Here is a 12,684-nt window from a genome sequence, read left to right as displayed (position 1 = left end):
GGATTTTTGTTTTCGTTTTGTTTTTTTAGAGGTTGCCAACAGAAAACAAGAAACGTTTCTCGTTACTAAACGTAGCCTAAATTACAACCACAATTAAACATGTCACCAAGTAAATGAGTACAAAATAATAATGCATAATATGCAATGAACCCAAAATAAAATTTCTGTACCCAACAACTATAATATTTTCGATTTTTGCCATTTTTCATTTTCTGAAATTTTCTGATTTTTTTCGGGTTTATTTCAATCTTGTCTCGTTTTGCGTGTCAAATATCGTGGGGTGTGCCGGGTGTGTCAGAGTGTTGATAGGGGCATTTTCTTGAGTTCAGGACACTTGAAAATGTATTGCTTGCCATTTCGACATTTTTTTATTTTTCGGGCTGGGAGGTTCCAGGTGAGACCCGTTACCGGGGTCGTTATGCACGGGGGTTGTGTCACGGGTCCATTGCATTTCGTGTATTGTTATTTTGTGCATAAGTTAATTATTTAAATGTTTATTGTGGTTGTAAAATAAATTATTTATATATATAAATGTTAAATGTATTATTTGTTGTCGTGGGCCTACAGGGGCTTTAGTCATTGTAATGACCAAGGGGTTATTACCAAACCTGACTTTCTTTCTCTTTCCACGCAGCTGCTTTCTATTTGTTGTCGTGGGCCCTACAGGGGCTTTAGAAATAGAGAACGTGATCTGATTCGTCTTCTTGACACTTTCGGAACTTCCTTTATATGCAATTTCCACTCCTTAAAAGGTCTTTAAGCTTCTTCTCCTTCTGCATTCATCCAAGTTAATAAAAAGAAAGAAAAAAATGAGCATACCATGCTTTCATCAAACGGAAAACTTATAATCCTATCTGTCAAGTGTTAAAAGCTAACCTTTTGAAGATTTTTTCGGACCTCCATCAAAATCTCAGTGTCTGCAGGGTCTTGAAGTTCAACCTCAACTGCTCTTCGAATCACATTTGTGCAATCCTTATCAGCTTTAACAAAGCGCCAAAATATTTGTATTGATTCTTCCATGATCTCCAATAGCAAGTCATTTGTAATGTCATATTCACCTCCTTCTCTTCTTCTTGCCTTCTTTCTATCTTTCGAAGAGTCCTCTGCAGACAGATTAGGCTTTAGTCTTCTTGTCTTAGATATGAACAAATTAGCATTAAAAGTAAAAATGAAAAAGAAACTTAAGAAAAGCAACAGTTGTTGGTCTTAGTGTGTATGGCCTACCAAGCTCAAAGATGATTGTGCAAGTTAACAAGCACCCAATTGTAGGTCATGGACTCATGCTTATCCCTAAATAAGTAAAAAAGAGGATTCCGTTTTTCATCCCTTTTTTGGGTTTTAGAGACACTCACCTCTTATAACAGGAACTTGAAGAAGATTATGAAGAACACATCGACTCTTGACTTTCGGACTCTAGGCCCTTGAATAGGTTCATCCTCAATGAATCTTTGCGTTAGCACCTGATACTGTTGAAACTCTCCTGCAACTTCATTATATAAACGTATTCCAAAAAAGATGTCCTGATTGGGGAACCGTGACATCTTTTATTAAGATTGTAACAAAACAGAACATCGTTTTTGGACAGAGGGACTAATCAAGATTGTAACAATATTATTATATTGTTGCATTATTTTATTACAGGATAGCTTACAAAAAGTAGGATATGATCTATTTTTTAGAGAACACTCATCTTTCTTCCAGTTTTCTTCGACAACTTTTTTAAGCTCCAAAAACATTCCTATGCAGAAAATGCAATATCTGATGAGACCTTTGCGAGAGTTTATCTTTCATTCCGAGAAGGAAATTGAAATAGGCATCTCTCCAACTTTTCTTGATTATTAAAGTACCAAAAACTCCCCAGAATCCCGTGAAGAATCCCAATACTACACTAAGGTACAACCACAGCTTTTCAAATTTGTCTCCATCATCTGTGTCTCTATCTTCGTATTCAGGAAAATGAGACGTCTCATTGTTGTCAGTGCAGTTGGTTGCTAGTGGAAGCCCACAAAGACCAAGGTTACCCTCATAAATTGATGGATCATTGAAGGTTTGGAACTGATTGCTTGTGGGAATTTTACCTGACAAATTGTTATATGACAGGTTCAAGTGATTCAAAAAGGTCAGAGAAGCCATGCTCGGTGGAATAGGTCCTGAAAGTTTGTTCTTTGAGAGGTCAAGGGTTTCTAACCTTTCCAAGTTTTCAATTCTCTCCGGTATTTTTCCTGTCAAGTGATTCATGGATAAGTTCAACGTGCCCAGTTTGGAGAGGCTTGTTAATTCTTTAGGAATCACCCCCGATAAATCATTTTGTGAGAGGTCTACACTATTAACGAGGTAAAGGGTAGAATTATATTCAAGAATTCTTCCTTTCGTAACCACCTTCAGATGCCCTTCATATCTTACAGCATCTTCTGCTGTGAACTCTGTTTTAAAGCCAGTCAGATTACCAAAACAGGAAGGTATCAGTCCTGACAGCTTATTCTGGGAAAGATCTAATATGTGAAGGGTAAATAGGCTACAAATTTGTGGAGGAATGCTTCCACTAAAGGAATTATTCTGCACACGGAGAATTAATAAAGATTGCATGCTTTCTCCTATCCAAGTTGGAAGGTTTCCAGACAATCTGTTGTCACCAAGATCAAGGCTTTCTATGATAGTGCAATTTCTCAAGGTGGAAGGGAGTTTGCCTGAAAGATCATTTCCACTGAGTGTTAAGAACTTGAGGTTGCTTAGAGAACCTAATGATTTCGGAATTGTACCAGAGAGTTTGTTGTTTGACAAATCTACAATGTACAAATCTGGTAAATTATTCCAAAACTCTGGAATTCTTCCTGATAAACGATTATTTGAGATGACTAGGGTATTCAAAGCTTTCAGATTACCTATGGACAGGGGAATGCTTCCACTTAGAGAGTTCCAAGAGATATCTAGGTCTGTCAGATGGGGCATTTTTTCAATCTCATGAGGAATTGGTCCAGAGAAAAAGTTATCCCTCAGATACAGTGCAGCTACATTAGAAGACCAAATCGGCAGAGGTCCCTCAAAGCGGTTTGAACTCACATCGGCAATGGATAGGTCAGTGAATGGTAATGAGTTTGGCAACTTGCCGCTTAAGTTATTATAAGCTACATCAAGTCTATCAAGCAGCAAATTCAACTTCCAAAACCAATCAGGGAAGGTGTCTGAAATTCTGGCATTGTTAAGTACCAGGGTTTTCAGCTCATTTTGATTTTTAAGCCAAGCTGGAAATCTGGGACCCAATTGGCATGATCGGATGTCGATGACAGTGAGTTTAAAAGGAGGAATCCAATCTGAACTGATGTTGAAAACCATGGAAATATTTGGAGATTGTTTGTTGATTGATACCTCCTTTAAACTTGAGAGATTGACCAGATGAGCTTCTGTTATGACAGCACCTTCCCATGAATTCTCAGAGAGGTCCAACACAAGCAGTGATGCCAGTTGCCCGAGACTTTCGGTGATGGGACCACTCATTTGATTGTCCGATAGGTACAATTCCTCCAAGGATGTCAAGTTTCCAATGGAATTTGGAATCGAACCTCTGAACTCATTTTGCCAGAGTTGAAGATAGCGTAAGTTGCTTAGATGGCCTAATGAATCAGGCAGATAGCCAGTCAACTTGTTGTATCCCAGATGCAGTGTTTCTAAGCTGCTGTTGGTGCAATGAGATAAAGCATTGATGAATTCAGCTATCTCACCCGTGATTTCATTGATCGAAAGTCTCAATGTCTTCAAATTGCAGAGATATCCCATGCTTTTTGATAACTTACCTCCAATGTAAGAATTTTGGGACAAATCAAGGCTTTGGAGGAAAGTTAACTTGGCAAATTCATCTGGAAGCTCACCGTAAAGATTGTTGGACTGGAGATCAAGACTTGTAAGGATAGTAAGATTGAACAGCCAGTGGGGTATTGTGGAGTTGAAACCATTGTAGGAGAGGTCAAGCACCAAAAGGGATGTGAGATTAACAAAGGAGGGTAGGGAGAGTGGAAGTTGGGAAAGCTGACATTGGGGCAGGTGCAACTCGGAAAGTGAAGGAAGCATATTGATAGTTTGAAGCCAATAAGCTGCCGCTTTGTGAAGGTCCACACCTCCCAAGTGAAGGTACTCCAAAGATGAAAGACTCTGGAGCCAATGAAGGTGGTTCTCAATTGATTCAACAAAATTTGAATTGAGATCAAGATAACGCAAGCTTGAAAGGTTGCCAAGACTTGGAGGGATTGTCCCGTCAAAGGATGCACTGCAAAGATTGAGATATCTCAACTCACCGAGTGATCCAATGAAGTCAGGAATTTGAATTCCTCCAAAGTTGTTGTTGCTCAAGTCAAGGTAATTCAAATATTTCAAATCAAGTAAAGAAGGATTGATCTCACCGCCCAGTGGGGTATCAAAACTATCTGGAAATGGGTTGTCGAGTTTGAGCTGCACGACGTGTCCAGTGCTGTTGCTGCAGCTCACTCCTTTCCATTGGCAACAATCTTCTCCAACCCAAGTATAGAGTCGGCGTGAGGGATCCGTGAGACCTTCTTTGAACTTGAGAAGTGCTTTCCTCTCAATTTCTATGCAACCTACTCTGGTACTGCCAGAGCAGTAGCCTAGTTTAATGGTGTCAAGGTATGACAAGCCTGACAGAAGGATGAGAAAGAGAAGTTGAAGAAGGAAGCCACTCTTCATACCCATGCCTGGAAATGCAAGAGTACGCGTGGAATGCAACTATGCAACACTCTCACCGCAAAAAGATGATAACTATTTGTTGTTATTCAACAACAAATCAATTTGGACTAGAGTATCTATTTTGAAGATTTCATTGAAATCATATGTTCTGCTCTTATAGCGGGTGATATAAATAGCCATTTTGCCCAACATATGTGATGGGATGCTGGAGTTACTGTACTTGACCCAATAAATAAGTGGTTAATGACTTTATGCTAGTGGTCATGACTCATGAGTTGGACACAGTTCTATGAAAGCATAAAAGAAAGGCTCAAGCTGTGTTGATGTGATGAAGTAGCCGTCTGGACATGGTATGATGTGAACCTTAGGATTTCAATAGAAGTGATTATACATTGCCATATTCCAAGAAGAGAATAGAAGATTTTTAGGTTAGTCTCGTGACTTGGAGACCCAGGACAGAAAATTGCTGGGCTTCTTTGTAATATTCCACAAACTGATCAAGTTTGAGAGGATTATGAGGTCCAACCTAGTAAATGAATCATGATTAAATTGACCATTGACCCTAGGTAGTCGATCCTATCTTTCTTGTGCTTTGTCGTATTTCACAAACTGATCGGTATTGATCATAATCAACATTTGTAATTATTGTGAACAAGACGGGTTCTAAAATTTCTAAGTGGAATCTGCTAATGTACAAGTTGATCTACATGCCTTGATGAAAAAGATGCAATGAGTCCTTCATAGATCAAATTAGCAAGCATTATGTTGATGAGTGCTTCATCCAAGTCGAGTTATACTCATATCAATGTGAACATGTAATTTGTTGGTGATACCATGTCACAAGAACATTAATGAATTTCACAAGAAGAATTTTTAGCTACTCTCATGACTTGGAGACCCGAATAGGAAATTGCTGGGTTTCTTTGTTGTATTCCACAAACTGAGGTTGAATATAAGGAAAACTTGTGGAATGTAAAACCTAGGATTAATTCTTCTGATACAAATAAATGAGAAGAATTGATGTGAACTTGACCATTCTAGTAGGAACTTGACAGGGGTCATGGTGGTCCTATTATAATGGTCAAATAAATCTAGTAAATGAAGCGTGACCTAACCACTCAAGTCATTGATCCTATGATTTTTGTTTTTTTTGACCATTGACCCTAGGTAGTCAATCCTATCTTTCTTGTGCTTTGTCGTATTCCACAAACTGATCAAATTAGCAAGCATTATGTTGATGAGTCCTTCGTCCAAGTCAAGTTGAGATTTGTCAATTTGGCCATTATATAGCTAATTTCATGGAGGGACTTAATTTCAATTTGGACATTTGGTACATGCATGTATCTACAAAGGGTTTGAATCATGTAGATTGAATCATCTCAAATACGAACCAAACAAAAGGCATCTATCCATCTCATGATCATCTCTCCGTCAACTTTTTAATGTGCCCCCATCATTCTTTCTAATTCCGGTGGTCGTAGTCCTGATGTGATGAGTTCATTTCTTGTGATACCTCTCAATTTTAGAGTCACGGGTAATCAAGTCCGAACACAGAACCGAAAGATATCAAAAGCATTTTGGTAATTTAACAAGCATAGTATACAAAAGAAATAAGGATAAGTAAGAAGCTGAAAGAAACTAAATAATAAAATTCTCCATTAATAAATCCCATCAAAATAATTCTAAATTTTCATAAAAATAATAATAACAATGCATATAATTCTTACTTTCCATAAAAATAATAATAACAATAATAATTTTTAAAACTATCTATATATATATATTATCATAAATATATAAATACAACTATTCATGGGTAAATATCCTAAAACAAAATAACACAAACAATTTAAATACAAATAAACACATAGCATGTAAACAAATAAATACACATCATCACTTCACATTTAAACAAATCAATTCATACCAATAATTAATAAAAATAACATTTAAGCACATAAATTAATTTAAACAAATAATTCAATTAAAAACACATAAACAAATAGGCACGTGATCAAATAAATCATTTAATCAATTAAAACTGCAATAAAACAATACATTAAATACCTATCTATATATGCATTTCTCACCATCTCTATCTATATATGCAATCTATATCATAGTTGGATTATTATTATTTGACATGTAAATTTTCGACCTTGATTTCTAGACCAAAATAAGAACACACTTTATGCAACCCAATTGTCTCATTTCATTCAAATTCTCTACTCACTGTTTGATGGAAATGCCTTGACAAGTGATTAAAGATCAATCGGTTGGTGCTATGGGGCCCAAGGACTAATAGATATGGTGCTATATATATGGATTTCGTGCAGTCATCTCCAGAAAACATCAGTTAATAACTCTTGGAAGGATGTCTGAGGTACGCAGACACAATCCTGTGTCAAATTTCATCATCTTTAATTATTATGTGCTACACTACATACTTGCAGCTCACTGAGATTGAATTGATAACGATTCATTATATCATGTAACGGGTAAAAATCCGTTCTAATACATTAGACTGAGAGGCTGATCGGTGATTAATTTTGTCGTTTGAAAAATGCTACAATTTGGTTGTAAACTATATCCTTGGCAGATACTCCCATGATGAAATCTGCATGAGCATAATCCTTGATGTACTGAACGCTTAGCTTGTCTTCGTCGTGTAGTTTAAGACTGTCCAGTAAGGTGGCCACATCCCGAACATCAGAAAGCGCATCTTGGCCTCCATAGCTGAGGAAGAGGGGAAGGTTGTGGGGAATGTTAGAGAGGTTATAAACAGGCGGCTTGGCTTCACCATAATGCTCCACGTTGAAGTTATCATTGCCATAGTCGTATTTTTTTAAAACTCCATCTCGAACGGCTGCAATTTGATACAGTATTTCATAAATGTGTCCATTGTCAGTTGTATACATGCGAATTGATCATTACAAATCATTTTTAAACAAAAAAAACTAATGATGATAAGTGCTACAATACAATATGAATAATAAACATACTCTGAGCCAAATGCACCATGTTCTTGGTTGCTGTAGATTGAGGTTCATTCTTCAGGAAGAGATCCACGGTGGAGACATTGAGACAGCAATTTTTGCCTCAAATTAGTAATTTGTTTGCACATGGTCAGTATACTTGAAAACACGTGCTCAATTTGTTTTTGTTTTTTGTTTTTTATTAAAAAAAACACACACACACACACACACATATATATCTCTTACCTGTTAGTGCTCCTAGTAAGTCATAACAGTTTAGACCTGGATCAGCACACAAAGCTTTGAGGAAGTTGGCTACTGGCTCACTATTAAAAGAAGAAGAAAATATTATAGTTTAAATTAAGTACATTTTCAGGCTAAAAATTTTGTTTAGAGTAGTTACTCTAGACTTAGTCAAGCCAACTAACTCATAGTATTTAGATTGATACCCTTTGGGATTGAATTCTGCAACACCTATGAGCGAAGTGATCTGTTAACAAAACAAGAAATTGATATTAAATTTAATTCATTAGCAAGTGTGTGTGTGCGTGTATTTAGGGTTAAACTATTAGATGGTGAAATAGATATATTAGTAATTTCATAGCTAAAATATATACGGTGGGTGTACCTCGCCAACAAAGGCTTTTGCTGCAACAACACCAAGTGCAGTAGTCATGTGGCTCAAGTAAGCAATTGGGCTTAACAGGGCTGCTGCTTTCACCTTGTCTATTTGCTTCCCTTCTGAGAATGCTGCCAATGCTATCAAAGTTCCCTGCCAAAAACAATGTTATGCACACTTTTATTGTTGTTTGTGTGTGTGTGTGTGTGTGTGTGTGTGTGTGTGTCTCTCTCTCTCTCTCTATATATATATATATATTTGTGTGATATATATATATATATATATATATATATATATATATATTTGTGTGTGTGTGTGAGAGAGAGAGAGGTAGGGAAGTAATGATAGTTACCATGGAATGGCCAACATAATGAATCTTGTTGCCGGTTTGTTTGAACACAAAATCAATAACAGTTGGTAGGTCGTGGGTCACCATATCATCCCATGTCCAATTCCAAAAATCCTGTGAAATTTGTGATGCATATACGTTCAGGAACCAGAACCTCCATTAATTACAAGAATCCAGAGCTTAAAAACAGCCCATTTCTATCAACATCATAATAAATAGATAGCTTCATGAACTCAATGATCAAGTTTGTTTGAGGAAGGGATTCATTCATTCCAAATGCGTTCAAGCTTGAATTTGTACTTTTAATTTGTGAGGCAGTTTTAGAAATTAAGCTAGAGTGAGGATATACAACGGTAGAGAATTAGAGAATATATATATACACACACACACACACGTACGTACAGGATCAGTGGGATCAAGAGTGACATGTCTGCGGCTGAATCTGGTTCCTCTAGTATTAGCGATCCACACATCAAAGCCACTGTCAGCCAAGATCAATGCCAGGGATTCATCCGGAGAACTCAATAGCCATGTCATTCCATCCTGCAATAGTTGTAGTAACACAATATTTAATTTAATTACCACATTTAACAATTTCCAAGCACATATATATAAAAACATTAACGGGTAATGATTTTTTAAAATATAAGAAGGTGTATGCGGACAAAACGAGACAGGTGAATGCAATGGGGATGCATAGCCATAGATCTTGAAAATCGGTACATAAGATGGTCCGCATGATTTTGCGGACCGTCAGATGAGATTCCTCTCATTTGGGGTTAATTGTTCTTACCTTTCCAGACAAACTCGCACGTGCTTATTATTCATCACGGGATTGTACGTATCCGGGTTACTAGTCTACTTATTATACTTTTACCCTTTCTCTTGATAATTTATTGGCTAGTTCATAGTTTATACATGTATTAAACCTAAATATAACAAAATTTCATCTTCTTTAACATTTAAATAACCTTTTACATTAAATTGGAAATATTTAGTTTCTGATATTTTCATATTACCCAATTAATATATATTTATTCTATTGGAAATATAATTTAAAAGTTTACAATACCTTATAAATTGACTTTTACATCTAACAAAAAATTTATTTATGACAATATTTAAATTAATTAAGGATCTTGTGACCTATTGATATCTCATTTGCCTTTTAAAATGAATGGTGAAATGTGATGAGGATTCAAGTTGGCAAAGAAACAAAAGTATGGATATGTGAATGATGCATGTTAAGTTTGTTGACAATAATTAAAAAATAAAAAATAAACGTTTAAATTAGATTTTGCTTTTTCTCACTACTTTTTAACAAAAATAAGAAGTTACACCTTAATAAGAGTCCACTTTATCCTGTGTATCACTCATTACCGATTGTCTTTGATGTTAAAGATATTTTTTTTAGGAAGCACAAATTAATTTTATTTTTTTTAACCTAGGAAGCATAAATTAATCATAATGTTTGAAAATTGTATTAAAAAAATTAAAAAATTTCCACCTAGCTTTAGCTGATATGGTGACCGCCCCCACTTGCTTCCAAATAGAATGTCCATCAACGTTTTATTACAAGGTTGAAGATCTAATATTGGAAGAATCGTGCCATCTATGTTCTTACTAATTCACTTAATTAAAAAATAAAGAGAAAGAAAAATAAGGGTTTGGGAAGTAATTAATAATTCAAAGGAATAAAAATAATAAAAACTATGCATACCGTAATTGTTTAAAATATAAGAAAATAATTTAATAAATTTACAAATGAATCTGGGTAAGCGGTCAGTGGGACGAAATTACTAAAACACCCTTAAAAATTGACCGAAATGATTGATTTAACTTTCCCATGAAGAAGATGAGGCCAAGACGCGGGACTGAAACTATTTTGTCCCAATGTCAGATCTATCCATACTCGGTTTCATAATTCATACTCAATAATCTACTACTTGTAAGTTCATACTCTCTTACGGAGTGGTGAGCAAAAACACTTTGATTTTATTGCTGTCTGAAACAAATCAAAAACTAAAACATAATAATACTATATGTATAGATCATATATATATATATATATATATATATATATATAGGCACTTACCACAAGAACCCCATGTTGCAATAGCACTGGTTGTTTGTTCTTCGCAGCACCTCCTACACGACCTTCAGGGATTCTTTGCACACTTAATATATACCCATCATCTGTTCTCACCTAATAACAAAACTCATTTTAATTACCAACATTCATCAACGCAATATATAGATTAATTCAACTATATATACACATATATGTGTGCGCGCAACTCTCTTTAGTACAGTATATACTATATTAATGAAATTCTTGTACTTAATAATTATAGGGGTTGAGCACTTACATCAAACTCTTGGCATTTGTAACCCTGTAAAATCACCGCCCCGGAGCAGATACCGGCCGGTGGTGCAGTGACATCATCGGTAGCTAGGCCGAATGAACCACGGTTCGAACCTAATGCTGGATGAGACTCAATGACTAAGAACAGAGCACATAAGCTCAACACTACTGCTACACTCGGTGTGCAATTGAGACCCATTTCTTGCTTTGGCAAGATGGTTCTCTATGTGAAGGCTATGACTCTATGAGATATAAGATGTGTATATATAGAGAGAGAGGGAAGAGAATGTGAAAACAAACTTTAATTATACAATATGTTAACTGATTGATAGAATTTCTGGCTAAAGGAAGGGGCTTTTCACGTTCTTTTCTTTCCACTCAGAAGGGGAATGCCCATCCGACCATAGAAAAGCAAAAATACAAGGAAATGGGTGGGGCCCACTTGCCTGCCTTCCTTATCATTTATTTGACTGTATGTATTCATGCGTGTGTGTATGTATGCATGCGTGTGTGTATGTATGACTTTAGATAACTACACATAATCTGTTCACTTAGATAGATAACTAAAAAGTAGGATCATTGTTAAAACTTGAAAATAAATACTAGCTGATTAGTATTTAGGGCATATATTTATGGATTGTGGATGTTCAATATCAATTGGCTCCCTCAAAATCAACTAGTGTTACTCTTTCTATATATTTATTCTTGAGATATAGGTCTTAATCAAGTTCAACAATAAATATTATGTCAACAATTCAAGTTTAATCGATTTGGGTTAATTGTATAGTGGTTTGGTTTGATCCTGGGTCCAAAATTATGGAACCTTAATTTTTCGGTCCGGTCCTGGTTTAGGGTCATGTTAGACCGGACCAGCCCGGACCGAACCATTTCTATGTTATATATATATAACCGAACCATTTCTATGTTATATATATATATATATATATATATATATATATATATATATATATATATATCATCAGGAAGGCTAAGGAAGGCTCTCATGCGGTCTAAAAGAACGAATTTTTCAGCAGACCAATAATCAAATCGTCAATTACACGTTATTACTTTATCCGACCTAACCATAATTAATATTTATTACCTTAATAATCAATTTACCATAGTTACCTTAATAGTCAATTTACCATACTTTTCACCCATTATAATTTCTTTTAAATTTTATACACAAATACAATTAAATATCCAACTTCATCATCCTAATTTTGGAAATATTTTATGGTATTAGAAAATCCACGTTCAAAATTTTAAAATGTCTCAAAAACTATTTCTATTACTCAACTTCTTTTTTACTTTTTTTGGTTGTTGAAAATAATCATGCAGAAACATTTTGGCGAGACCATGTCAAGTGCACATAACACACACCCCCATTTACCACTTCACAGTTTCTCTAATTTAGATCGTTATTAACAAAAACTTTAATACTACATGTCTAGCAATTCATGGTACTACTTGCGCAGGTATATCAAACTAAAGTAAATTGGAAACTCTTTCTTATGCCATTAATCTATCATATGCTTCCAATATGCCAATTGGTTCCCTATACTCTAAATACACGTGGGACAATTCTTAAATTAGTTTCCGAATGATGCTTAATTTTTTTTAATTTTTTTGCTATTTTAATTTTTTTTTCTTTTCAATTTAGGGGGATTTTTTCATAAAC

The 12,684-nt window shown here is 35.4% G+C and overlaps 2 protein-coding genes and 1 long non-coding RNA gene across 3 annotated transcripts; all 3 read right to left on the bottom strand.

The window, feature by feature from the left end:
- Nucleotides 1-654: 654 nt before the first annotated feature.
- LOC132286656 (uncharacterized) lies at nt 655-1,419 on the bottom strand. The gene is made up of 3 exons (XR_009472833.1): nt 1,353-1,419; nt 877-1,103; nt 655-773 (listed from the first exon to the last, which is right to left on the bottom strand). It is a non-coding gene; the product is annotated as an uncharacterized LOC132286656 (long non-coding RNA).
- A 138-nt stretch (nt 1,420-1,557) lies between these two features.
- Nucleotides 1,558-5,112, bottom strand: LOC132286323 (receptor-like protein EIX2). The gene has a single exon (XM_059788642.1). It carries the CDS (start codon nt 4,699-4,701, stop codon nt 1,720-1,722), a length of 2,982 nt encoding a protein of 993 aa, XP_059644625.1. The 5' UTR covers nt 4,702-5,112; the 3' UTR covers nt 1,558-1,719.
- A 2,041-nt stretch (nt 5,113-7,153) lies between these two features.
- LOC132285029 (triacylglycerol lipase 2) lies at nt 7,154-11,365 on the bottom strand. Its single transcript, XM_059787188.1, has 9 exons — nt 11,008-11,365; nt 10,734-10,844; nt 9,041-9,181; nt 8,642-8,752; nt 8,299-8,442; nt 8,120-8,160; nt 7,917-7,996; nt 7,698-7,793; nt 7,154-7,561 (listed from the first exon to the last, which is right to left on the bottom strand). The coding sequence occupies exons 1-9, from the start codon at nt 11,200-11,202 to the stop codon at nt 7,239-7,241; spliced, it is 1,242 nt and encodes a 413-aa protein (XP_059643171.1). The 5' UTR covers nt 11,203-11,365; the 3' UTR covers nt 7,154-7,238.
- Between the last annotated feature and the right edge of the window lie 1,319 nt (nt 11,366-12,684).

This window comes from Cornus florida, unplaced genomic scaffold (assembly GCF_030987335.1).
Source record: "Cornus florida cultivar Cherokee Brave unplaced genomic scaffold, ASM3098733v1 CherokeeBrave_3.0.0_Hap2_Chr11, whole genome shotgun sequence".
NCBI lineage: Eukaryota > Viridiplantae > Streptophyta > Magnoliopsida > Cornales > Cornaceae > Cornus > Cornus florida.
The sequence above is the reverse complement of the archived record's forward strand: the minus strand, read 5'-3'. Positions and strand labels throughout refer to the sequence as shown.

What these genes read in the sequence shown, in the direction of transcription:
- LOC132286323 (XM_059788642.1), bottom strand. Translation starts at nt 4,701, where the DNA reads ATGGGTATGAAGAGTGGCTTCCTTCTTCAACTTCTCTTTCTCATCCTT.
- LOC132285029 (XM_059787188.1), bottom strand. Translation starts at nt 11,202, where the DNA reads ATGGGTCTCAATTGCACACCGAGTGTAGCAGTAGTGTTGAGCTTATGT. An exon ending in ATTATGTTGGCCATTCCATG is followed by an intron (nt 8,443 to 8,641) that starts GTAACTATCATT and finishes TGTTTTTGGCAG; the next exon opens with GGAACTTTGATAGCATTGGC. An exon ending in GCAGAATTCAATCCCAAAGG is followed by an intron (nt 7,997 to 8,119) that starts GTATCAATCTAA and finishes TTCTTTTAATAG; the next exon opens with TGAGCCAGTAGCCAACTTCC.